General features: G+C 43.6%; 1 protein-coding gene across 3 annotated transcripts in view; it reads left to right on the top strand.

Annotated features, from left to right (window-relative positions):
• Positions 1–25561, top strand: part of COP1 (COP1 E3 ubiquitin ligase) — a 166652-nt gene that overhangs the window by 34080 nt on the left and 107011 nt on the right. For all 3 annotated transcript variants that reach the window (XM_068141379.1, XM_068141380.1, XM_068141376.1), the window contains exons 9-11: positions 1147–1204; positions 4574–4688; positions 10916–11051. In XM_068141379.1, the coding sequence (XP_067997480.1) occupies positions 1147–1204; positions 4574–4688; positions 10916–11051 (309 nt within the window). The remainder of the gene's footprint in view (positions 1–1146; positions 1205–4573; positions 4689–10915; positions 11052–25561) is intronic.

Genomic DNA, 25561 nt, shown 5'->3' with positions numbered 1-25561 from the left:
CCAGGTCTCAGTGAATGACAGCATAATTTGGCAGCGTCAGCCACTCTTCATAAGACACAATAACAGACCCAGATAAATTCACTGACGCTTAGTTATGTTCAGTGATAGGTCAAGGGGCAATGGGTGAAGGCTGGAGCATAGGAGGTTCCATGTGAACATGAGGAAAAACTTTGTGAGGGTGCCAGAGCCCTGGAATAGGCTCTCCAGAGAGGTTATGGGATCTCCTTCTCTGGAGACATTCAAAACCTGCCTGAATGTGTTCTTGTGTGAGCTACTCTGGGTGATCCTGCACTGGAGGGGGATTGGACTGGATGATCTTTCAAGGTCCTTTCCAACCCCTAACATTCTGTGATTCTGTTTTTCTCAATGGGAGTGATAAGGTATTCCATCTCTGGCAGCTAAGTATCTTGCCCATATGTGCAAGAGCACTGAACCACCTGGCTTCTGGTTGTGTGGGGAGATCCTTTGGCATTTTGGAAACTTAAATCTCTTGCATTTGCATACATTGTGAAGAGAGTGATTTAAGGTATGTTATGTCATTCTAGATACTATTTTGTTGTCTAGGGTGGAGTATTTTCTGATAACAGTAATCCTGGCTGTCAGTATTTTTCAGCTCATTTTTGTATTGAATTACTTGTGTCATTTTGTGTGTCTTCACAGCTGTCTGGAATACCAGTGTCTGCCTTCAGCTGAGTTCTCTAGCTTTTTCTCTTCACAGTGCTGTTTAAAATGCCATGCCATTAAGCCTCTCATTTATTATAGTGTTGTTGGGGTTTATTTTTGCAAGGAACTGAAAAACAATGGTAGCATGTTAGTTTCACAAGGTGTCATCCTGCATGCCTCATACAGAAGAGGTGATGTTGCATTCTAATTAGAAATTATTAGATTGCACTGGACATAACTGTGTGTGACAGCATTCTGCTCTAGGAAATCCCTCTATTTAAACAACTAAATAATTAAATCCTTCCCAAACCCCCAAACAAAAAAACAACCTTGTGTTCCCTGTCTGGAAAATGATTTTTCAAAGGCAAATCGTGCTGCAGGATGTGAAGTGGGGGAGGTGGGGGGGCATTAGAAAACACGTTCAAAATGCTGGTGGCGGCTTGTGCAGTGATTTAAGCAGGCTGTTTCTTTTGGTTTTTGCAGTAGTATTATCGACTCCACGGAGTACAGCCAGCCTCCAGGCTTCAGTGGCAGCTCGCAGGTAAGGTAATACCTGTGTCTGTGCACAGCAGGGATGGGACAGTCATGGTGGAGTTTGGGCAGAGAGTGGACAACTCTATCCATCTCCAGATCAACTGGAGTCTTGGAATGCTTTTAACTGGTTATATAGGCAAAGAGGAGCCATTACTACAGCTGAGGAATGACTGTGCCTGATTGTGAGTGTCTATCCTGACCCCATCAGAAAAATTTGGTGTAATATATTAAACATCTGACTTGATTCCCCAAGCTGACTCTTCCAGGGAAGAAAGGATGCTTTTTACTCTTCATCTCTACTCCCAAGTGGACAGTCTTTAGGAAGGGAGGTAAATCCCTGACCCTTTGCATTGACTTAAATAACTCTGGATTAAGCTTGGCTCTCAAAACAAGAAACATTCATCCTTTAAACATACAGTCATCTTGTAGTTTGTCCTTGTTTAGGGCCTAACAAACTTTGCTGTGAACTCACAGAGAGAGTAAAAAGTTGCATATACAACGAAGCTGTTTGGCAGGCAGTCTCCATACTATGTAATCTACCAAGCTGAATGCCAAGCAGCACTGACAGACTTTCACCTCACAACTATTCAGCTGGGCTGGGAAGATGGCACTGATGATTAGCTCAGTTCCCAAAATGTTAAACAGCTTTGATTTAACCAGGCAGACTGTTAATTGCCTTTGGTGCTCTCTGCTGGACTCTCCATGGCCAACAGCAGTATCAAGCTGGTAAACTAATACATAAAAGTGCTGCTGTTGGTCCTTACTTGATGGAGGGTATCTGACATGAAGAAAAGCCCACCTGAATTTTGGGCTAATGCAGCTGTGTAATTAATTTGTAACAAGAAGAATCCATCTATTAGTCTGTGGGAGAAGTGCTGCTTCTTGCTGCTGTAGTCTTGAAGTTTGTTTGAACAAAGAACTGCAGTGAAGTGCGAGTGGAGACTTCATGTTCAGGGCTCTGCTATGGTGCACTGTATTTGTTCTGACACTACTTGTTTCCATCCTTTTCTTCCTATTTCAAAGACAACACTGACAGCCCAGCTGTACTGTTGCTAAGTGCACAAAACAAGCAACCTAGACTTTCTAGTCATTCTGTATGACAGCCTTATTGGTGTGAGAATAATTTTTTTTGCCTTCAGATTCCACATTTTGTCCTCAGGAGCCCAAGATCTGTACTCCCTAGTACAACTTCTCAAATTAAACTTTAAAGAAGAGGGGTTGAAAGGGAGCTGTTGAAGTTAAACATTTCATTTAGAGGCAGTCAAACTTCAGCAAGATTTTAGCATAAAATATAGCTTGAAGAATATAAATTCTCATGTGCTTTTTTGCCTGCTTGTGAGTTATGGCAAAACAGAGTCATAGACTGGGCACTGCTGGCAGTCAGAATTTGTGCTGGGATGGACAGCACACCTTACTTTCTCAGAGTAAGTACTTTGTGCATTGTTCTTGAAGATGTTCTTAGGGAAGAATTTAAACACCACAAGGCAACAGGACAGGTGTGTGTGTGTGTGTGTTTTCTTTTCAGAAAGAGAGCTTCAGAGGTAAATAGTTCACATAGGAATTCTGCAGGTACAATATGGTGGCATATATTTTCTGCTGGAAATAGGTAGTTGTGTGTAGCTGTAAAACTTTGCCACAGTGTTTAGAGGACTCCATAGGGCACCTGCTGGAGTTCAGGCAGTAAAAACACTCCTGATAACAGCAATCTAACAAATGTCCTCATCTAGGACAACCACAGTAGTTGTAGCAGTTGAATAGAAATTACTTGGATATGTTTTTCCCTTTCCCTTGGGTTTTTTTTTGGTTGCTTCCCCCCCCCCCCTCCTATTTTCTAGCCTTGCTTAATGAGCAGCCAGGGAGCAGCAGACTTCATACAAAATGAAAATATTTTGGTAAAATGTGAGCAATTCAAAATTTTTAGCTGGGGAGGATCTGATGGTACAGGTTAATGCAGACTGATCCCCCACACTGCTGGGTTGCCATGTGCCAACCTCAGACCTGGAGCGGGGAGACCTTCCTTTGGAGAGCCAGAAGGTAGTTGCACAGCAGGCAAATACTTGCCATGATTGATTCCATTTTGATGTGTAGTGGGCTCATCTGTAAGATCATTGCTGGTCATGGGTTATATTGCAGAGGGACTGCTCCCAAAAGCCTGTATTGATAGGATGTGAGGCAATAGTTTGAAATTAGGGAAGAGCAGATTTAGATTGGACAATAGGAACAAGTTCTGCACCATGAGTGGAACACAAATAGGTTGCTCAGGGATATGGTTGAGGCCCCATCCCTGGAGGTATTCAAGGTCAGGCTTGACAATGGTCTGAACAATCTGATCTAGTGGAGGATGTCCCTGCTTGCTGCAGGGCAAGGCTGGACTAGATGACCTTTGGAGGTCCCTTCCAACCCAAACCATTCTGTGATTCCATGAACAGGCAGGATTTGAATGGGCTGAAGTCTGTTCTTGTTGGGGTGCTTGGTAGCTGTTATGAGGGCAGCCCATTCTCCTGCATGGATTGAGGAAGGGTGGCATTTGCTAGTGCCCACTGAGTGGCCTTGTACATGGTCAGGGATGTTGTTCATTAAAGACCTGGGTGCTTCGCAAATCATTTGCTATTTCCCCATTAGCTTTCAGTCCACGGCAAGTGAGACTTATGTATAAACTAAAGCAAGATGCTTTTCCTGCTTCTTGTGTAGTAGAGAGATTTGTTCCCTTTCCTCACCAGTGATTAAAATGAGAAGTACTGCAGTTTTGGGTTTGTTTCTGGAGAGCTTGCTGAGTTTCAATGCTTTGCTTCTACCTCTATCTATTACTCGCTTGGATAGGTTGGGAAATGACTTTAATGATGAGTTTTGTGGACTCCTTTTCAATTAACCTTTGAACTTCATGGTGTCTTCAGCTTCTCTCCTTATTTGCTTAGCTATACAAAGAGTTACTGAGTTGCTTCAAAAGAAATAGTTCAGTAACTAACTCTTAAGCAAACACCTCTTTTTTAATGAGCTGTCTGCCAGGCATCTAGGAAGTGTTTGTTATACAGTCTGTTTGGTTTGTGAAGCTGGAAGCCCAGGATCTTTGGGCTCTGCCATCTATCTGTAGATGCAAGAAGTGACTTCCAAAGAGTTGCTGATGTCTGTCCTGCATGAGAGGTTGAAATCAATACATTTGTAAAGACTCAGGGGAAAAACTATCTAAACCCAGCTCTTCTTGTTTGCCAGGTTAGAGGGTACAACATAGGACCCTGAGAATAACTGTTGGCAGTGGCAAGGTCTTCATTTATTGTCATTTTGCACTTCTAGCCCTGTTCATAATTTGGTAGGATCTACTGAATTGAAACCCAGGCCTGGCTTTACCTTGCTGAAGTGCTTTCTTCTCTCCTTCCAGACCAAAAAGCAGCCATGGTATAATAGCACGCTAGCCTCACGACGCAAGCGACTCACAGCTCACTTTGAGGACCTGGAGCAGTGCTATTTTTCCACCAGGATGACACGTGTCTCAGGTGAGTTCCTCTTGTGTGGTGTTCAGCTCCTGACACCACTTACCTCTCAAAATCCTCAGAAAATACTTGCTCTTCAGAGAGCTGCTTTCACTTCTTCCTTGCATGAGAATGCTGCTACATACTTGTGTGTTACTCAGCTCATCCTGTTTTGCTTTTCTTGACCAGCCTTTGAAGTTGCTAAATTTAGCTAACTTAATCCTGTTGCTTTGGAGGGCATGTGCATAGCTTTGCAATCCTGCACTGTGAAGGGCATAACCCATGAGAAATAACTCCATTGGTGCTCCTTTTGAAGATGCAAACATTTGAAATCAGTGGTTGGGTTGTCTTTATGGTAGAGATGTGGTATAAACACACTAGTTTAACTACTTGCTGGAGGAAGTTGTCATCATTGCCTTGCAGGAACCTTTTGTACTGTTTGTGCTTGGCTGTGTGATCTTTCCAACTAATATCTGAGTGGTTGAAGTCACCCGTGAGCACCAGGGCACGTGATCTGGAGGCTACTTCCAGCTGTCTGTAGAAAGCTTTGTCAGTAGCTTCTTCCTGGTTTGGTGGTCTGTAGTAAACACCCACAAACATATCATCCATGTTTGCATGTCCTTTTGCTCTTACCTGTAAGCTTTCAACACTTATCATCTCCCCCTGGGTTAAGCTCAACACATTCTAGTTGCTTATGCACATGGAGGGCAACTCCACCACCTCGCCTTGTCAGCCTGTCCTTCCTGAAAAGTATATAGTTGTCCATAACCACATTCCAGTCATGGGAGCTGTCCCACCCTGGCTTTGTAACTGCAACAAGATCATAACCCCGTACTGTACCCAGTTTTCTAGTTCATCCTGCTCATTTCCCTTCAGAGACTCAGCAGAGGAGTATCTGTCACCATTGTGGGTGTTGCATAATCTACTATCCTCTGCAGCCCCTGGGATAGCAGTGGAGCTGGTACCCTGCCTCACAGTTGTTCCAGGAATGTCTTTAGTGAGGCTTGTTTTTCCATCTTCCCCCTTCAGAATTAAAGATCCAATAGAATAGAATTAATCAGGTTGGAAGAGACCTTTGAGATCATGAAGTCCAACCTAGCATCCAACACTATCTAATCAACTAAACCATGGCACCAAGCACCCTATCCAGTCCTTTCCTAAACACCTCTAGTGATGGTGACTCCACCACCTCCTTGGGCAGCCCATTCCAGTGGCCAATCTCTCTTTCAACCCTGCCAGTTCTTGTCCCAGGATTCTTTTTCCTCTTAGACAAGCAGTTTTTTGCTGTAGTCAGCAGGCCTGGAATCTTGTCGAGTAGCCCATGATCAAAGAATCCAAAATCGTGCTGTTGATACCAGTCCCACAGCCAGGCATTAATCTGCTGGATTGTCATGTTTATTCCATCCTTAGGCATAGTTAGTGGGGGGACATTACAGTTGAATTTACTGCAGAGGTATAAACATAAATTGATAAATTCTCCTGCATTTAGTGTGCAGTAGGACACTTGGAGGTTATGCCTTCTGTTGTGTAAATTGAGCCTTGGTTAACAAATGGCTTGGAATATAAAAGCTGAGTGTGCAGCAGCATTGTTGTCCCATGGGGCACACCTTGGGTTTAAGGCTTGTTTTGGAGAATTAGAAGCTGTTTTCACAATTGCCTAGATTGCCTCATTCATAATTGAGTAACAGCGTGACAGCAGCTAAAGTAGTTGTTACTGAGTAGATGGATGGTTCTTAATTACATGACAAGATTCTCTTAAGAAACCAATGGGTCAAATGAATAAGTTTTGAGGGCAAGGAGGGTTTACTCTGCAGCCCCTCTGGGGAAGAAGCCAGCTCTGGGAAAAAAGTTCCAGGCAAACGGCTGTAGGAGGAAAGATTTGCAGCAGCAAGCGGTGAGCTGTAGCTCATACAAAGGGAGGCAGCAAAGAGCATGGAGCAGCCCAGCCCTCAGGGGATGGGAGAAACCTCCTAGGGACAAGAGAACCAAGCAGATGTTGCTGCAGCAGAATATCTTCATAGAGTTGTAGAATGCTTTGGCTTGGAAGGAATCTTTAGAGGTCATCTAGTCCAACTTCCTCTGCAGTCAGCAGGGATATCTACAACTAGAGCAGGCTGCTCAGGCCGTGATCCTGTCTGGCCTTGAATGTTTCCAGAGATGGGACATGCACAACTTCTCAGGGCAACCTGTTATAATGTCTGTTTGCTCTCACAGTAAATAATTTCTTCCCAGCATCTGATCTAAATCTTTCCTCTTTCAGTTTAAAACAATTGCCTCTCATCCTGTACTGCACTCTCTGGTACAGTGCATCAGCTTTCTGATCAGCCGCTATAAGGTCTCCTCAGAGCCTCGTCTTCTCCAGGTTAAAGAAGCCCAGCATTCTTAGCCTGCTCTCACAGGAGAGTCCCATGATCATCTTTGTGGTAGTTCTTTTCTGGACCAGCTTCAACAGCTGTCTGTCTTGTTTTGGGCACCCCAGAGCTGGATGCAGAATTTGTAGCCTCAGAAGGCAAGGACTTGACCTCTCAGGACAGAGAGATCAGCAAGAGAGCTGGGGTAGGCACCCCACCTTTTCTCCATGGGTTTATTATAAGTTTAATTCCCTTTAAAATAAACAAAATGAGGCTTTTGAAAAATATAGATATTGTTTTAATTAAAAAAAAAAAAAAGGTTTGGCTTTAAGTTTGGAGGATGCAAGATGGTTTAGAAGAGCTCACTCTTAGAATTATATAATCATAGAATGCATCAAGTTGGAAGGGATTCTCAAAGGTCTAGTCCAACCCCCCTTGCAGTGACCAGGATCTCCAACTGTATCAGGTTGCTCATGGCCACATCAAGTTTAACCTTCAGCATTTTCAGGGATGGTGCCTTCACCACATCTCTGAGCAACCTGTTTCACTATTTCACTATCCTCATAGTAAAGAACTTCCTCCTAGTGTCTAGCCTGAATCTCCTCTGCTCTAGTTTCAAACCATTGCCCCTTGTCTGATTGCTGACTGCCCTTGTAAAAATTCTCTCCCCAGCTTTCTTGTAGGACCCCTTTAGGTACTGGAAGGATGTTACAAGGTCTCCCTGGAGCCTTCTCTTTCCCAGGCTGAACAATCCCAACTCTAAGCCTGTTCTCACAGCACATGTGCTCTAGCCATCTCATCATGTTAGATGCCCTCCTCTGGACCTGCTTCAACAGTTTGTCCTTGTGTTGAAGGCCCCAGAGCTGGACACAGTACTTGTAGATATATCTACATGTCCTACCTCTGTCAGAGTAGTGACTGAATTGGCTCTCATCATGCATACCACAATTTTCACAAGGGAGGCAGGTCACTGAGAGGGAGTTTCAGTAGCTGAAAGATGAAAACAGTTCTTTGTATGTGGCCAGTTTCCTGGGAAGTGCTAGCAAGTGCACTGCAGAATACAGGACTTCACAGATCACACTGGGATGTTTTCATGCAGTGCTTTCTTGGTGATGCATAACTGTTTATGTAAAAATAATGCTTATTAGCCAAGGATAACAAATGAGGCTCTTCCCAGCATTCCCTTGTAGAAGACATCTTTCTTCATAATTGGAACTATAAATATGAATGTAGTGAAACTGCTTTTTGTATTCATGTCAGCTGCACCAAGAGCTGAGAAGAGGAGAAAACTCTGGGGAGACCTTACAGTGGCCTTCCAGTATCTGAAGGGAGGCTACAAGAAAGCTGGGGAGGGACTTTTTGCAAGGGATTGTAGCTAGAGGACAAGGGGGAATGGATTGAAGCTGGAGGAGGGGAGATTTAGACTGGAGATTAGGAAGAAATTCTTTACAGTGAGGGTGGTGAGGCACTGGAACAGGTTACCCAGGAAGCTTGTGAATGCCCCCTTCTTGGAGGTGTTTGAGGCCAGGTGGATGAGGCCTTGAGCAACCTGGTTCTGTGGAAGGTGATCCTGCTCATGGCAGGGAGGTTAGAACGCCATGATCATTGAAGTCCCTTCTAACCCAAACCGTTCTATGGTTCTCTGATTTGCAAGTGCAGATTCTTCCTTAAATAACAGAGAACCTCTTAGACTTGATTAAATTTTCTTCTCTTAACTCATTCCTGTTTTCTGACACATTTTAAATAGGATTTACTGTGGATTTAAAGCTTTCTAGAAGAAGTTCCTAGGAGTGCTCTAGGAGGGAGTAGAGATATAACTGTAATTATGATCTGGCCTTGCACTTCGACAGGGAAAATGTCTTGAGAAATAACATTCAGTTTTCCAGGCACAGATAGAGAATAAATTATAGGTGGATTTTGTGCTTGATCTCTAAATGAAGGGAATGGAAGGGAAGCAGCTGATTGTGCCCATCTGAGTGTCAAAGGAGGAAACTGCTTTTGAAAAACACTTGCTGATGTTGTGCTGCCTCTCAAGCTGTTTCCCATAGTGGTCGGGTGCTGGTGGCTTTAATCTGGAGCAGCACTTTGTTCATTTTGCCCCTTTTGATCCACCTGACATGGGTAATGTATATGCTAGTACCCTCAACAGTGCTAATTACTAGCCTTCTCTGTTCCTCTGTTACCATGAACATTACAGATCATAGAAGGGGCACTTCAAAATGCCTTGCAAGTGTAGAGCAAGATAATTCCTGATGGCAAAGAATTACCAGGGTGCAGAAAGTGATAATTCTGTTTTGCCAAAAGAAATCACAGCTGTGTTTTGCTTTTGCAGATCACCCTCTGCCTTTTTTTCACCCCACTATTTCCAAAGGTTTCTACTAAGTGGTGCTTTGTCATTTCCATGTTCTGCTGATAAGGATAACTAAGGGTTGGAATGTGATCTCAGCATGTGAGCAAGTCATGTGTATGTCTCCTCTGCTGCTGCAGTGGGTGCTGTGGTTTAACAGGAGAGATGTGTGGTAACTGTAAACCAGGGTGCTGTCTTAGCTCTGCTGGAGTTGTTGCTACATTGCACAGATGCAGAAAGACAAAGCAAAGGCAGGAGCTGTGGAGGAAGAAAGGAGAATTGCTGGAAATTCTGGGGATTATTACAAAGCCTAAAGGTTCTACCTCGTGTCTCACTGCAGTTATGATCACAGACTCATACAACACTTTACATTAGAAGGAACCTTCAAGATCATCCAGTTAGAGCTCCCCTGCTGTGGAGCTGGACACTTCCCATTATGCCCCTGGGCAGTCTGTTCCAATGTCTCCCCTCTCTCTCTGTAAAGAATTTCTTCGTAGTCTCCAGTCTAAATCTGCCCTCCTCAAGCTTCGATCTATTCCCTCTTGTTCTGTCCTAACAGGCCCTTACAAAAGGTCCCTTCTTAGCTTTCCTGTAGCCTCCCTTCTGATACTGGGAGGCCACTCTAGGGTCTCTCTAGAGTCATCTATTGTCTGAGCTGAACAGACTCAAATTACCCTGTCCCCATAGGGGAGATGCTCCAGCCCTCTGCTCATCTTTGTGGCCCTAATGCCTGATGGTATTGGGTACCCTGACTTTCCCTGTTTAGGAAATAATACATTTTAAAATGGTTTTAAGGAAAATTCACACCAAGGGAAGCTGAGACAGCTAAGGAATTGGAGAATGACTTTCAACTCTCTACACTGCCATTTAGGTTTTTTACCTTTTGTAGTAAACTCTTCCATTTCCCACAGAATATTTATCATCGTTATTCAAGCTGCCTCAATTTCACCTTGTCTGCTGAAGGTCATAGTTTTCACAAGACTTACAGTTCAGGAAGCCTTCTGGTTTTATGCCTGCCTTCATTCTGCAGCCTTGAAACTACTCTGTTGCTTTTGGAGGAGCATTGCAGATATTTATATGTATATATGTATTAATTTTTTTTACTAGAAGTATTTGGACACCAAATCCAGGCATATTGTAACAGAAATAAAAGGAATGGGACAGTCTTTTACCTCTGTAGAGATTTAGATGAGTTCTTCACAGTGAATTTTGATATACTTAAAGGTTTCTTGTTAATAATATGTATGGGCTTACTAGGAAAGCTGCATTTGTGATCTTTAGGCAGATTCCCAGCACATCAGGCTCACCCAGCATTGCAGTGCAAAGACTTAATTTGTGCTCTGAAAAATCATACAAATCATATTGCCTTCAGGGAATGCCAGAGAGGAGAGAGGATCTGGTTTTGACCAAGAATCCTCCCCATACGACAAATAGGGGTAGTGTCGTGTGAAGACATACATCTCGGGGTTGTGTTTAGGTTGGTTGTGTGTTTGCTGTCAAGTTTATCTTCTTCCTCTGTTTCTGTCCTCCCCAATGCTGCTGCCTCTCCCTAGATGACAGCAGAACCACAAGCCAGCTGGATGAGTTTCAGGAGTGTCTATCCAAGTTCACGCGCTACAATTCTGTCCGACCTCTGGCAACGCTTTCTTACGCTAGTGACCTCTACAATGGCTCCAGCATAGTATCCAGGTAAGACGTAGCATGGCTCTGCCAGAGCATCTCATGCTGATAGGGGCTGCTGAGGCTGAGTTAATAACCCACGTTAAACAATTTATGGTCTGTATATATGTATAACACTTTGCAGTCGCTTCCCAAAAGTAGTTTTGCCGGTGTTTGATTATCACTGACCTACAAAGGCACTCAAGTACAACAGCAGTACCTTTTATTCCTGTTGGTCTTCATCAAGACCTAATGCAGAACCTTTAAGGTGAGTATCTGGACCTGTTACAATCAAACACAAAGCCTGTTGTATGCTCAGCCCTTCTCCTGTTAGTGTAGCTGGTAAGTGGAGCAGTTCTAGCATTTGAAGAGACATCCATCTTGCTTGGTGCTGGTAACTTGAAGTAATTTGGTAATTTGCTGGTGGTTTCAAATATTGTTGGTAGATCTGATTGTGGTGGCAAATGTTAACCAGCCAAGTTGTTTTTTAATGGGACTGTCAAAACTCTTTAGTGCTGCCAACAGAGCTTCCAACACTCAACACAAGTGAGGGGGGTAGTTGTGGTCAAGCCAACTCAACAGCTCCGTTCTTGCCAACAACTCTGTATCTTCTGCCTGGAGGGGCGGTCATGTCCTGTGTATTGCTGCAGAAGCTCATCTGAGCCTCCCATGGAGTGGTTTGGACACTTAACTGGTGAAATGTTGTTGACTGTCTTTCCACAGAATTATTTTTTTTCTCCTTTAATTCCATGATCCATCATCCTTGAAGATCAGGCTTAAGTGAGCACATGAGATGGGCGAGGGGAGAGGCTGGGACCTGCCAACAGCCCTAACCTTAAACTGCTTTTAGCAGCTGTGAAAGCATACCCTGGGGGATTTCATTAGTCTGGTATCTTGTTTGGAGCTGACTGCTGTGGAAAAAATGATGAAGCACATTAAGTGGGAAATCTTTTCTGTATGCCATGTATGCAGGACCCATATAGCTTCTTACAGGCTTGATGCACAATTTTAAATATGTTCTCAGGAAACTTTTGAGGAAGAGAAGTTGTGTCATAGACTCATAGAATGGTTTGGGTTGGAAGGGACCTTAAAGATCATCTAGTTCAAATCCCCCTGCCATGTCAGGAATGCCTTCCACTAGCCCAGATTGCTCAAAGCCTCATCCAGCCTGGTCTTGAACATCTCCAGGGGGAGGGGCCATCTACAACCTCCCTGGGCAACCTGTTCCAGTGTCTCACCACGCTCACTGTAAAGAATTTCTTCCTACTCTCCAGTGTAAATCTGCTTTCCTCAAGTTTCAATCCATTCCTCCTTGTCCTGTCTCTACAAGCACTTGTAAAAAGTCCCTCCCCAGCTTTCTTGTAGGCCTTCTTCAGGTATTAGAAGGCTGCTGTGCTATCTCCCTGGAGCCTTCTCCAGGCTGGACAGCCCCAGCTTTCACATCCTATCCCCACAGGGGAGTAGGAGATCTCTGTTCTTCTTTACATTGGGGAGCAGGAGTTCCAAAGTGACCATACCTGTGGTCTTGAAAGAAACATCGGAATGAGATGATGAATTGAGCTTAGGTTTTCTGAGTCTGATCTAATGCCTCCTGAAGAGGCCACTCAGGCAGTGTCAGAAGAACTTGAATGCTTGTTGAAAGACCCCAAGAAATTTGCACTGGGTGAAGAAATGGAAGCATGTGTGACATAGAGCATGTCTTTCAGTTTTTTATTCTTAGTGGCATTGATCCCTTAAATACTTCAGTATGTAGCAGGAATGTCTAATGTCCAACACAGCCCCAGAGGTCAGAACACAATAATCACTGATCTGACGTCTATTTAACCTGTGCTGATTGGGTTCACACAAGCTGCAATGAAATGCAGATGGGAATCTCACTGCAACGTAGACAAACTTTCTCAGCTACCAACTTCAGCATGGATTGGATTCTGCTTCTTTGCCCTTGCTTCTCCTTGACATTCTGCAAGAGCAGCATTTTTGTGGTATTCGGTTAGAAAATGCTGGAAGGGCAGTAAATCTCCTTCCTGTTTTATAGGCATTTTAATCCTTGGGTGAAATATATTTGAGAAGTACGTGTGTTACTGCTGTGAAAATGTGGTTCCTCCCTCTATAACCAGTGCTAGAATCGGTGGTTAAATCCACCTAACAGCAAAATAACTTGGCTTCCAATTCAATGTTCTCCCCTTCTCCTGCTTTTAAATCTTTAGGGGGTTAGTATGTGGGCTGAGAAAGACTGCTCACAGCTGAGTGTGTCCTTAAGTGCTCTGGTAGTACAGGGCTGCTGAATGTGCTGCTGCTGTAATTCTTGTCAGCTTCTGGCTATCCAAATGGTTCCTTTTTAAACTTTGGATTTGTTAATCCAGAGTTTACATGTAGTGTGTGTTGGCCAGCATACTTCTTGTTCTTCATCCAAAGTAATGGACTCGTTCAAAGAGTCTGTGAAGCTAAATGAGGAGTGTGTTGGGGATGGTGACTTAAGATAATAAAAGAGCAGCTTTTAGGTACCTGTGGACAAGCTAAATAAATTATCAGGGCACTTAAGCTTATTGCTTTCACTTTTTTTACATGCTGTGAACAGTTTTGTTTATTTGGCCCACTGATTTGTAAAGGTGTTTCTGGGCACACTGCAGGAAACACAGACAATGTGAAGAAAAGCAAGTCACACTGCTTTACTCTTGCTGTTGTCACAAAGGCATTTAAATACAAAGCAAATAAGTCAGGAATCCTAAATTTTTTTTGAAGTATGTTAGAGGTATTTTTATTATTGTACTTAAAAACTCTACTTAATTTTTTTTTTCCTTTAAAAATGGTCAGAATACAAGAGTTCATTTTGTGTAGCTTTAACCCTGCATAAAGTTCATGCCCTGGGCTCTGCTCTCCAAATTATGAGGTATTTGATCTGGAGACCTTACAACAGCCTTCCAGTATTTAAAGGGGGCTGCTGGAGAGGGACTTTGTACAAAGGCATGGAGTGACAAGACAAGGGGTAATGGCTTCAGACTGGAAGAAGCTCAATTTAGATTAGGAAGCAGTTCATCACGAGGGTGGAGAGGCACTAGAACAGGTTGTCCAGAGAAGTTGTGGGGGCTTCAAACCTGGAAGTGTTCAAAGGCAGGTTGGATGGGGTCTTGAGCAACCAGGTCTGGTAGGAGGTGTCCTTGCCCATGGCAGGGTGGTTGGAAGTAGATCTTTAAGATCCTTTGCAACCCCTGTGAGGTGCATTGTATATCTGCAAAACCCTGATGTTTACTTAGAAGGGAGATAAAAGTGGGGTTTATGATAACAGGATAAAAAGTGTAATTGAAGACTGTGTATAGGGTGAAAAAACCTGAAACTAAGCAGCAGCAGGAGTTATCTGAGCACCTTGCCACAAGTGTGTTTCAGAACATAGGCATTTTCTGAGTACTCATAAAAGACCTTGAACAAAGCTTTTGTATCTTGTTTCGGGAAAGGTACCTACAGAGAGTTCTTAAGCTCCGTGAGGGAGAACTTCCTCACCTTGCTTAGAAACATGTTCAGAGGCAAAATTTACAACCCTCAGTCCTTTCTTCCCATTATTTGCTTCAGGAAAAATAGAGCCCCTGGGGAGGACATAGACCTGATGGAGCAGGTCCAAAGGAGGGCCGTGACAATGATCAGGGGGCTGAAACATCTCTGCTATGGGGACAGACTGAGGGAGCTGAGGTTGTTCAGCCTGGAGAAGAGAAGGCTCCAGGGAAACATAATAATGATCTTCTAGCACCTGAAGGGGACCTACAAGGAGGATGGAAAGAGACTTTACAAGGGTCTGTAGTGATAGCACAAGGGGCAATGGTGTCAAACTAGACAAGTTTAGAGGAGAGTAGATTTGGATGTTAGAAACAAGCTCTTTACCATGAGGATAGTGGAACACTGAAACAGGTTGCCTAAGGAGGTGATTGAGGTCCCATCCCTGGAGAAATTCAAGGTGACATGGCTCTGAGCAACCTGATCTAGTGGAGGATGTCCCTGCTGACTGTAGAGGGGGATAGACTAGATCTTTAAACATCCCTTCCAATCCAAACCATTCTGTGATTAACAGAGGAGGGTGTTCAGTGAGAAGATATTCAAGGCTTTGCAACTGCAGGTCGCTCAGTTTTGCTCTAATATTCAGGGATTTTCAGCATGCTTGCAAAATGAGTGTACATGTACCACAATTCATGACAGGGTCTTTTCATGTACTCAGTTCTCTTAAGTACAAAGTATTTACATGGCTTTTCACAAATATAGTAAGTTTTGTTTGGATTGGGCCAGGGAATAAATTTTCCATTTATTATGCCCCTAGACAGAGCAGTTGTCAGAGCTTAACTTTTCCTCTCCCCCTCGGCTTGCTGTGGCAGTAAATAGCAAAGGCTTTCTTTTAAAGATGAGTCTGTAAACTGCAGCGTTAGCATTACAATGATTTATGTAGAAAATTGCTTTAGCACTGTCAGAGGCCTTCAGGGAATAATGTGGCAGTCTTCTCTCTTTTTTTTTTAAAAAAAAAAAAAGGAAAGAATGTCCAAGAAATAGACTCAAGCAAGATGTGTTTCTGAAATTTAGTTTATCAGAAAGCAGGTTCTCTGTGCCAGGTGGTTCCCAGGTCTGGTGGAAACATGAGTATGTCTCTCCTCGGACACCTGAGGTTGGGGAGTCAAATAATTACACTATCACAGTATCACCAAGGTTGGAAGAGACCTCGAAGATCATCAAGTCCAACCTGCCACCACAGACCTCATGACTAGACCATGGCACCAAGTGTCACGTCCAGTCCCCTCTTGAACACCTCCAGGGATGGTGACTCCACCACCTCCCTGGGCAGCACATTCCAATGGCAAACGACTCTCTCAGTGAAGAACTTCCTCCTCACTTCAAGCTTAAACTTCCCCTGGCACAGCATGAGACTGTGTCTTCTTGTTCTGGTGCTGGTTGCCTGGGAGAAGAGACCAACCCCTTCCTGCCTACAACCACCCTTCAGGTAGTTGTAGAGAGCAGTGAGGTCACCCCTGAGCCTCCTCTTCTCCAGGCTAAACAATCCCAGCTCCCTCAGCCTCTCCTCGTAGAAGCATAGAATTGTTTGGGTTCAAATGGATCTCCAAAGGTCATGTAGTCCCAGCCCCCTTAGCAGTCAGCAGGAACATCTTTCACTAGATCCAGTTGCTCAGAGCCCTGTTGATGCTGACCTTGATATCTCCGGGGATGGTGCCTCAATTACCTCTCTGTGTACCCTGGTCCAGCATTTCACCACCCTCATGGTAAAGAACTTGTTCCTAGCATCCAATTTGAATCTGCATTTCTCTAATTTCAAACCATCACCCCTTGTCCTATCACTACAGGCCTTTGTAAATAGTCCCTCTGCGGCCCCCTTCAGGTACTGGAAGACCTCTATAAGTCTCCCTGTAGTCTTCTCTTCAGGCTAAACAACCCCAGCTCCCTCAGCCTGTCCTCATAGGAGGCCAATTTGCTTGGGCTTCAAGTTCTTCTGTGTTCCCTTCTCTGAAAGGTCCTACTTAAAATGACATCTGAAGGGTTTTGAGTAGCAAGACTGTTTTTGTGAAGGCATAATGATTTACAGAGAGGGGGAGAACTGGGTTTGGGGCTGCTGAAGCAGATGACTCAGGTCATCTGTTGAATCTTTACATGTTGTTAGAAAAACAAGCTCTTGTCTTTGGAGACCATTCTCTTTTTTCATTGCTTGCTTATTATTCCATTGCATCTAAGTAATGACCAAGATGTGGAGAGGTTTCTCTTGGAATTCAAACAGAACAATTACGTTGGTTTCCATCTTGTATTTCTGTTTGTGTTGACCCTTTCAGTAATGTGACCTGAAATCCTTTCTTCAAAGGTGTGCTTGAAAGAAAACCCATCCATTAGGAGCATGTTTTCCATCTATTCATGAACCATTCTATTTCTTCCTTTTTTCAAATTTGGACTGCAATTGTTTGTTCATATAAATGCTCAGATCCAGACTTTAACAGGGTACCTTTTAGTTTTGTGTCCACCATAACAAAAGGTCTTTTACCATGCTGGATTTTTTTCCCCCTCTTGTTTTAATGTCCTGGGCTGGCTAGGATTAGATGAGCCATTTTATTAAGTTTGTGACCAGCAATGTTTCTATCTTGGTAGTAAAGATAAATGGAAGGAATGTAAGTGGGTTTAACCTTCACAGGATTGTTTCAGAATACAGTAGATGAGAAATGAGAGGGGGGTTGAATTTTTCTTATAGACCATTACATCAATCATTTTTAAAATAGACTCCTATTTACAAGTGGCAGTTTGAAACTGTGGATGGATCTGTCTTATTTGCACTGTTCCCACAGCTAGAAGAGATAAAATGCTTCGATAAAGAGGCCTGAACTGCAGAATAGGTGAGGTAACAAGGTATGATACCCTGAACCTACTTGAAGTTTGTACATCTCTGGTGGTTCTCCTACCTTCAGCTAAGGTTTTGGCACATAGACCAGAGGTTATCTGGGGCTGAAGTGGGATTTTGTTTAATTAGAGCTAAGTTCAGAGCTTTTCCCTTACTTTTTGTCTGTTTTTTCTGGAGTGCATCTCTGATACATTTTGTAATACCTCATTGTGGTCTGGATCACTTGAACAGGAGCTAAATGTCACTGTACCCAGCAGAAGGGTTATAGAGGTATCAGTTCAGAGCTCTTGAAAATGTCTCTAAACAATGAGTTAACTGTAATGTAGCCTTCCAAGTTCCCAGGACAGGTTACTAGTACCAAAAGGGACTTTGAAACCAAAAAAGAGCATGTCTGCTTCTATCTCTACTCTTGACCTGAAAAGTAAACCTTTTAGTGACTGCAGTGACACTGCAGAGCATAGAATTAACCAGGTTGGAAGAGACCTTTGAGATCATCGAGTCCAACCTATCATCCAACACTATCGAATCAACTAAACCATGGCACCAAGCACCCCTTGTTCTTCTGTCAGCAGAAGTTTATCCCTAGAAGTGAAAAACTTAACTTGAAATTTAAAAGTTAATAAATGGAAGTTGCATGGCCACCAGTGGGACCTCATTTTTTTTTTTCCTAGTAATTTCATACTATTTGGTAGAAGAAGATTTTTTTTTTCCCATTAAGCAATCTTAGTACTTCAAGCCTGTCTCTATCTGCAGATAATTAGAGGAGGTTTTTTAGTTTAATTTTAACTTTGGATTTTTATAAATGGTGCCTTAAAGTCTCACACCGACTTGATGACTTTGGGAATTGGCTTTTCAACCAAATGTTTTAAACACAGATTTCTCTTCATGTTTTGGCTTTCTTTTTTCCTCATATCTTGAAGAAACCTTGCTTAAACTGCAGTTTCCATTTCGTGGCAGACATCATGTAGTGGACAGCTGCCACAGTGCAGGGCAGTCCAGCACTGGAGCAGGCTGTCCAAAGAGGTGATGTGAATGTAGTTGAGGGGTTGGTCTCTTCTCCCAGGCAACCAGCACCAGAACAAGAAGACACAGTCTCAAGCTGCACCAGGGGAGGTTCAGACTGGATGTTGGGAAGAAATTCTACACAGAGAGTGATTGGCCATTGGAATGTGCTGCCCAGGGAGGTGGTGGAGTCACCATCATTGGAGGTGTTTAGGAGGAGACTTGATAGGGTGCTTGGTTTAGTTGATTAGGTGGTGTTGGATGATGGGTTGGACATGATAATCTTGAAGGTCTCTTCCAAGCTGGTTTATTCTATCACTCCAACACTTTGTATTCCAGTAATATAACTGGCTGGAGAAAGCCCTAAGCAGCCTGATCTGACCAAAGAGTTGCCCCTGCTCTGAGCATGGTAGTGGACTAGCAACTCCAGGTCTCAGAGACTGCTTTTGTGATAAAAGTACATAATCATCTCAAACTTCAGGTTCTGTCCCTGACTTTCTGCTGAGCATCTTCCTCTGGCCCTAGGTTTTAAGGAGAAGCAATGTCCTTATGTGACTTTGCCTTGTCTGGTGAAATTCACTTCCTATGAACTTTGGAATCTCCCCCACTTAAAAATGGGGATTAATTGAAACAGGTTTGTATTTGTTGGAGTAAAAGTGGGAGGCTTTTTTATTTATTTCTTTAAGAAGCCTCATAAAACAGCAGGATCTTTAAATCAATGCTGAAGCATCTGAAATGTCCTTCAAGAGATTAATATTCAGGGTAGGAGGAAGGTACCAGGTTGAAGTTGCATTGCATCATTGCATTCACCCCTTCTTGACTGATCAGGAGAAAAATCTTTTCTGGGAGGCTGCAGGTAGCTTCCCTTCTGTTCCTCCTGATGTTCATGTGATAATGCCTATCATCAGGTAGTAGTGTTGTGTCTTGGCCTCAGCAATTGAACTTGCAAGCCCTGAAAGCTGTTGTTTCACAGCATCGTGTACACAGAGCTTCCATACCAACTGTGCTGGCAAAAAGCAAAGACAGATTTTTAATTCCCTCTAATTTTTATAGTTTTCTTTCAATGTTGAGCATCAATACAGTGAATTTTTGTCTGTTTGAAGAAACAAGCCTATTGTTAATAGAACCTGAATTTCTGTGGCTTATTACAGTGTTCTTTTAATTCTCTAGCCATGTTTGATGAAAAGTCCTCAATTTGCTAGGAGTTGATTATCTGGAAAAGCATTAGCTTGCCTTTGGATTTCTTGTTGTTCCTTGCTAACTAGAGGAGTTAGACTGTTGAATGGTAGGTAGCTGAGAAAGAATACATTGAGGTGGTGTGTTAAGGCACACAAAGATGTATGGTGTGGGTTTAAGTAGCTCCGAGAAAAGCCTTGCAAGCAGCTCAGCCTGGAGAAGAGGCTTGAGCTAGTGGTTCTTCATGTTGTCTGTATGAATAAACACAGACTCTAAGGCAGGTATTTGGGATTTCTGTGCTGCATAGGTGTCTTGCAGAGTAAGTTGTGAAGTGACACTCATGTTCTCAAAGGATTATATACAAGTGTGTGTGTATTTTTCTGCAAATGAAGGTGGAAGTCAGATCAGGTTTCTCTCCAGATGAGGCTGTGAAATTAAGTGTGTTCATAAGTACCTTGCTTTTTTTTTCCCTCCCCTTAAGCATAGCAAACAAAATGCTGGCCAAAAAGAATTGGAAACCATCTCCTGGATAAGATGTGGTAGTTGAGTGGGAAATGCTTCAGATGTCATTTGAACCTTGTTGCATCATCACCAGGCAGCAGAGTTAATTGCTGCAGCTCCATGCTCCTTGAGATGGCTCATCTGAACCATGTGGACTTGACTGGTGGCGCCTGTTGGATAGAGCTGAGGTGTCTGAAGAAGTTACTGTTTCCAGCTGTCCCTCCTGGCACTTAGCTGTGGGCTGCCTGGCAGAAGAGCTGGTGCTGATGTGGAGAAAATTTGGAGGCTTGGGTTAATAATATGGTAGGCTGTGTACTGGGGCACCGGGCTGGGTGGTAATTAGTTCTGAGAAATGGGACCTCAGGCAGTGTGGTCAGCTGAAGAAAGGATTGTCTTCAGCTGCTGCAGCTAAGTCATGGAGGAATTGTGGAGTTGTGAATGAGAGCCTATAGACAGGCTGCCTAGCTTACAGTTCCAGTATTGATGGAGGTTCTCTGTGCTGAGCTCTTTCAGATATATTTGTTGTCCTGCCTCTTCAGTTTTGCCTGCAGCTGCCCTGCTTACATTTGAAGAAACAAAATATTTGTTAATGTGTAGTAGTAAATGTAGTGGCTTTAAAACAGGCTTGTAAGATTCTGAATAACCTTAGGAAGACCTTATGCAAGCCTTTCAGTACTTAAAGGGGACCTGATTCGATAGTGTTGGATGATAGGTTGGACATGATCTCAAAGGTCTTTTCCAACCTGGTTTATTCTAATCTATCAGAAAGATGGGGACAATCTTTTAAGCCATCTTTTAGCTGTTGTGACAGAAGAAAGGATGGTGGTTTTAAACTAAAAGAGGGAGATTTAGACTTGAAAAGAAGGAACAAATTTGGTAGACTGAGGCTGGTGAGACACATGGCAAGGCTGACCAGAGAGGTGGTAGGTGCCCCATACATGGAACCATTCCAAGTCAGGCTGTTTGGGGTTCTGAGTAACCTATTCTAGTTGCAGATGTCCCTGCTGACTGCAAGAGGAGTTGGACTAGTAGATGACTTTTAAAGGGCCCTTCCAAAGCAGTCTGTGATTCTAGTCTATCTAGAAGATGCAGTTGCCCTTGAGTTCCTTCCTGCTTAGTGGCATAAGCCTGAGAAGACTCTGCTGCTGTGCAGAGAACATTGCTACTCATTGTGCATCAGGCTTCCTCCCTTGAACAGCTTAGGCAAAGGTTGTCCCCTTCCTTTGTGGAAATGCTTCCCACAACTGAATACAGAAAGGCAGCAGTTAGGCATGTTTGGGAACTTAAAAACCCATGTCACCTCAGTGTTTTGTAACACTGAGGCTGTGTTCCTGCTACTGTCAGCTCTTCCTAACCTCTTGTGTATATCAGCCCAGCTGGGAGAAATGGCAGGTCCTGGTTTGCAGATATAGCTGGGTTACTCAAAATATTACAGCAAGCAGACTGATCATTTGGCTTGAATTTTAAACAGTGTCACAAGAAACATTCTGCGTTTAACTGTTGGCATTTGTAGTTAACATTTCCTTCCTCTAGCTTATTTAAAACGGTGTTTGTGGAAAAACTGAATCTAATCCTCATTAACTTGCACAGTAGCTGTTTGCAATGGCTTTGGCTCATTGTCCTTGTGTCTGTCTGGCATGTAAACCCTGGAATTGTCATCAGCTTCTCCTCGGCATGCAGAAGAGCATCACCCAGCAGTAAAATGGCTTTTTATCAATACGCTTTGTGTTCAGTTGTGTGCAAAATGCAGTAGTTCCCTGTAGGTTTTCTCATCATTAGTGCTAATTAAAGCAGGTTCCCCTGAATACGTGCATGAAAATTCCCCTATGCAGTAGAACAGAATAGCTCTAGCTGTAGAGTTAAGGCTGGAAGTCTTGTATGGCTTCCTGGGGGACTTTGGGTGTACTTAAAAGGGGATGAGGTTCAGGGTCACTTCCCCTTGCTTTCCTTCTGAAGCAGAGGAGATCTTGGTTCTGGAGTTGACCTGTTGAGGTTTAAAAAGGTGAATGCTGTGTCCTGCACTTGGCTCAATCTCATGCAGTGCTACAGGCTTGGGGCAGAGTGGCTGTAAGGTTGTCTGGTGGAGAAGGATCTGCAGATGCTGGTTGACAGCTGGCTGAACATGATCCACTGTGTACTCGGGTGACCAAGGAGGCAACCGGCATCCTGGCTAGCACTGGGAATAGTGTGGCCAGCAGGAGTAGGGAAGTGATCATGCCCCTGTACTCAGCACTGGTGGGGCTGCACCTCAAATACTGGGTTCAGTTTTGGGCTGTTCACTCCAAGAAGGACACTGAGGTGCTAGATTGTGTAGAGAGAAGGGCAGTGAAACTGGTGAAGGGTATGGAGTGGCTGAGGGAAGTGGATTTGTTTAGTTTATAGAAGAAAAGGCTGAGGGGAGACCTCATTACTCTGTACAACTCTCTCTGAAAAATGGTTGCAGTGAGGTGGGTCTCTTCTCCCTAGTGTTAGGTGACAGGATGAGAGAAAATGGTCTGGAAATGCACTAGGGAAGGTTTAGATGGTACACTTGAAAAATTTCTTCCCTGCATGAGTGGTCAGACACTAAAGCAGGCTGCCCGGTGAGTTGAAGTCGGTGTCCCTTGAGGTGGTCAAGAAATGCGTGGACATGGCACTTGGGGACATGGTTTAGTAGCTGTGGTGGTGTTAGGTTGATGGTTGGACTCAGTCATCTTAGAGGTCTTTTCCAACCAAGACAATTCTATGGTTCTCTAGAAGTCTTCTGTAGCTTTCAGGGAGATTTGCGGTTGTGTTTAGAGGGGGTTAGGTTCAAGGTCACTTCTTGCTTCCCTCCCAAAGTAGAGGTGATCCTGGTTCTGGAAGCTGAGCTATTGCAGGAAGCACAATTAACCTCTGGTAGCAGAGTATACTGTCATTTGGATTTAAAAAAATGACCATTTTATCTAGCAATGACAAAGCATGAAAGCAGCTCTGTTGATTTTGATTTTGCAGCTGTGAGATGCCACTAAAGCCACCAAACCTCCTTGATTCAGATTTAATGTTCCCCTTTAAACAGGCTCTTTATGGAATGAGAGTATTGCTAAGTGGTCTCTGTTAGAACTGATGACATTTCATTACACTTAAAAGGATTTTTGTAAGCATGAAGTGGGCCTGGAATGAGGTTTAATGACATTACTTTGTCAACATGGTACCTTTTTATGCCTTTCTTTTAAATGAAGCAAAATAAAACTCCAGGCTATTGTGGCTACAAGGAAAGAAGCTGACAGTGAGTGCAGCATGACTGGTGTAATAAATGTCTTCTCAAGGGAGCCTGGAGCTGAGGACCATCCTTCAGTGAACGGTTATAACACCCTTTCCCGTTCGTTTTCCGGCTGGGGTAGTGGGAGGAAAAGTAATGAGCACACAAAACAGACTTCAGTAACATCATCTTATGTTTCCAATAGAGGTTTACTAAGGGGAAGCATATTCCCATGAGAAGTTTGAGGCAGGGAGGTATCATAGTATCAGTCAGGGTTGGAAGGGACCACAAGGATCATCTAGTTCCACCTCTCCTGCCATAGGCAAGGACACCCCACACTAGATCAGGCTGGCCAGAGCCTCGTCCAGCCTGGTCTTAAACATCTCCAGGGACAGTGCCCCAACCACCTCCCTGGTGTGATGGCAGGGGAGGGTACCTGGAGTGCATTCAACAGCAGCACCTGGAGCTGGAATATCCCAAACAACTGTAAGGAAATGAGATCAAAGTGCAACAGCTTGGGGTGCTCTGTACCACAGTTTTGATTAGACTAGATGAGCTTTGAATCTGATTTGAGGGACCATAATTATAGGAACCAAGACTCCTTTACCTTGATTAGAGTGGCAATTTGGCAATCTTCTGGTAACCTGGGGGTCACAGCTAACCCAAATTAATGTGATTCTTGGGGAAGAAGCTGTTTTCTCTCTGATAGAGCAATTTCTAAGGTAACTATCACTTATACAATTAATTTATCTGGCCATCTAGCAGTCTAGAGAAGCAAAGGTGTTTTCTTTAAGTGGTCCTTCCTGAGTAGGACCACACAATAAGCTTTGTTTCCCAGTTTATAATTAGGGAAATATTTTGCAGTGAGGGGTTTGAATCAGGGAATATATTCAGCCAGCAGTTGTGTAGCCTGTAGCACAGGTGAAGGACTTTGAAATAGCAGCAGTGATCTTATTTAGGTGGTTCTGTAGAGTAAGGAGTAGCTAATACAATCATGGAATCATGGAACAGTCTAACAGTTTGGACTAGAAGGGACCTTAAAGATCACTTAGTTCCAGCCTGCCCTACCTTGGGCAGGAACACTTAGTGCTATGTCATGTTGCACAAGGGCCCAGACAGCCTGGCTTTGAAGACTTCCAGCATTGGAGCTTCCATAACTTCTCTGGACAACCTGTTGCAGTGCCTCACCACTCTCACAGGGAAGAATTTTTTTCCTTATGTCTAACCTAAATCCAATTTCTTCCAGTTTGAAGCTGTTAGCCCTTGTCCTGTCACTATATATCTTTCTAGGAAGTCACTCTCCAGCTCTCCTGTAGCCCCCTCCAAATACTGGATGGCTGCTCTGAGGTCTCCCCAGGGCTTTCTCTTCTGCAGTCTGAACAGCCCCAACTGTCTTAGCTTGTCTTCATGGCAGAAGTGCTCCAGCCCTCTGCTGACCTTCGTGGTCTCCTCTGGACCCCCTACAGAAATTGGATGTCCTTTTTGTGCTGAGGACTCCAGAACTGAACACAGTACTCCAGGTCAGGTTTCACCAGAGCACAGTAGATGGGGAGCATCATGTTCCTTGACCTGTTGGCCACTCTTCTTTTGGTGGAGCCCAGGGTGTGGTTTGCTTTCATAATACACCTGTTGCTTTACTAAAATAAACCTACCAGCAAAACCAAACCAAAACTTTTATTTCCCCTCCCCCAGCCACTCACAGCTTTAACAAAACAGCCTCTTGATGGGGAAACTTCATACACTTTGTCTCAGGAGCCTTTGTTTTATATGTAACAAAATTTGGACCTTGAGCTGATCGAGCACAAAAGCTGAGCCCTGTAGTAGCTGCTTCTCTGCCTGACTGTAGCTTTGTTTTAAATACTACAAATTAGTATGCCAGTGCATGCTTGGTGACACTAATTACTTTGCCTTAAAATACCAGTCTGCTGTAAAACCGGTCTCTCAGGTATGTGATATTAATACCAATTTCTTTATTGGTCCCAGACTGCTGAACAGTCTGCAGTTGTGGCCGTGGTGTTGGATTGTAACCTAAATTTCTAATCTTTACCTCAAAATGGGCGTTGGGAATAGACAACCAGGTTATAAGATGGTGGGACTTGGGTTTGTGGAAGTCACAGGATGTCCTTCAAAGGCCAGGAAGTGGAAGCGTGAAGTGAGAAAGACTTTAAGGAATTATTTAAGTGAAAAGAGAAAGCTGCAGTTCTATACTTCCTCCTGCCAGTTATGTCTCCCTAAACTGAAAATAGTGCATCCATTTTGTAATGAAATCAT

The sequence above is a fragment of the Melanerpes formicivorus genome, unplaced genomic scaffold, assembly GCF_026170545.1.
Source record: "Melanerpes formicivorus ecotype bairdi unplaced genomic scaffold, bMelFor1.0.p_v2 SCAF_7, whole genome shotgun sequence".
In the NCBI taxonomy this organism is placed as follows: Eukaryota; Metazoa; Chordata; class Aves; order Piciformes; family Picidae; genus Melanerpes; species Melanerpes formicivorus.
The sequence above is the reverse complement of the archived record's forward strand: the minus strand, read 5'-3'. Positions and strand labels throughout refer to the sequence as shown.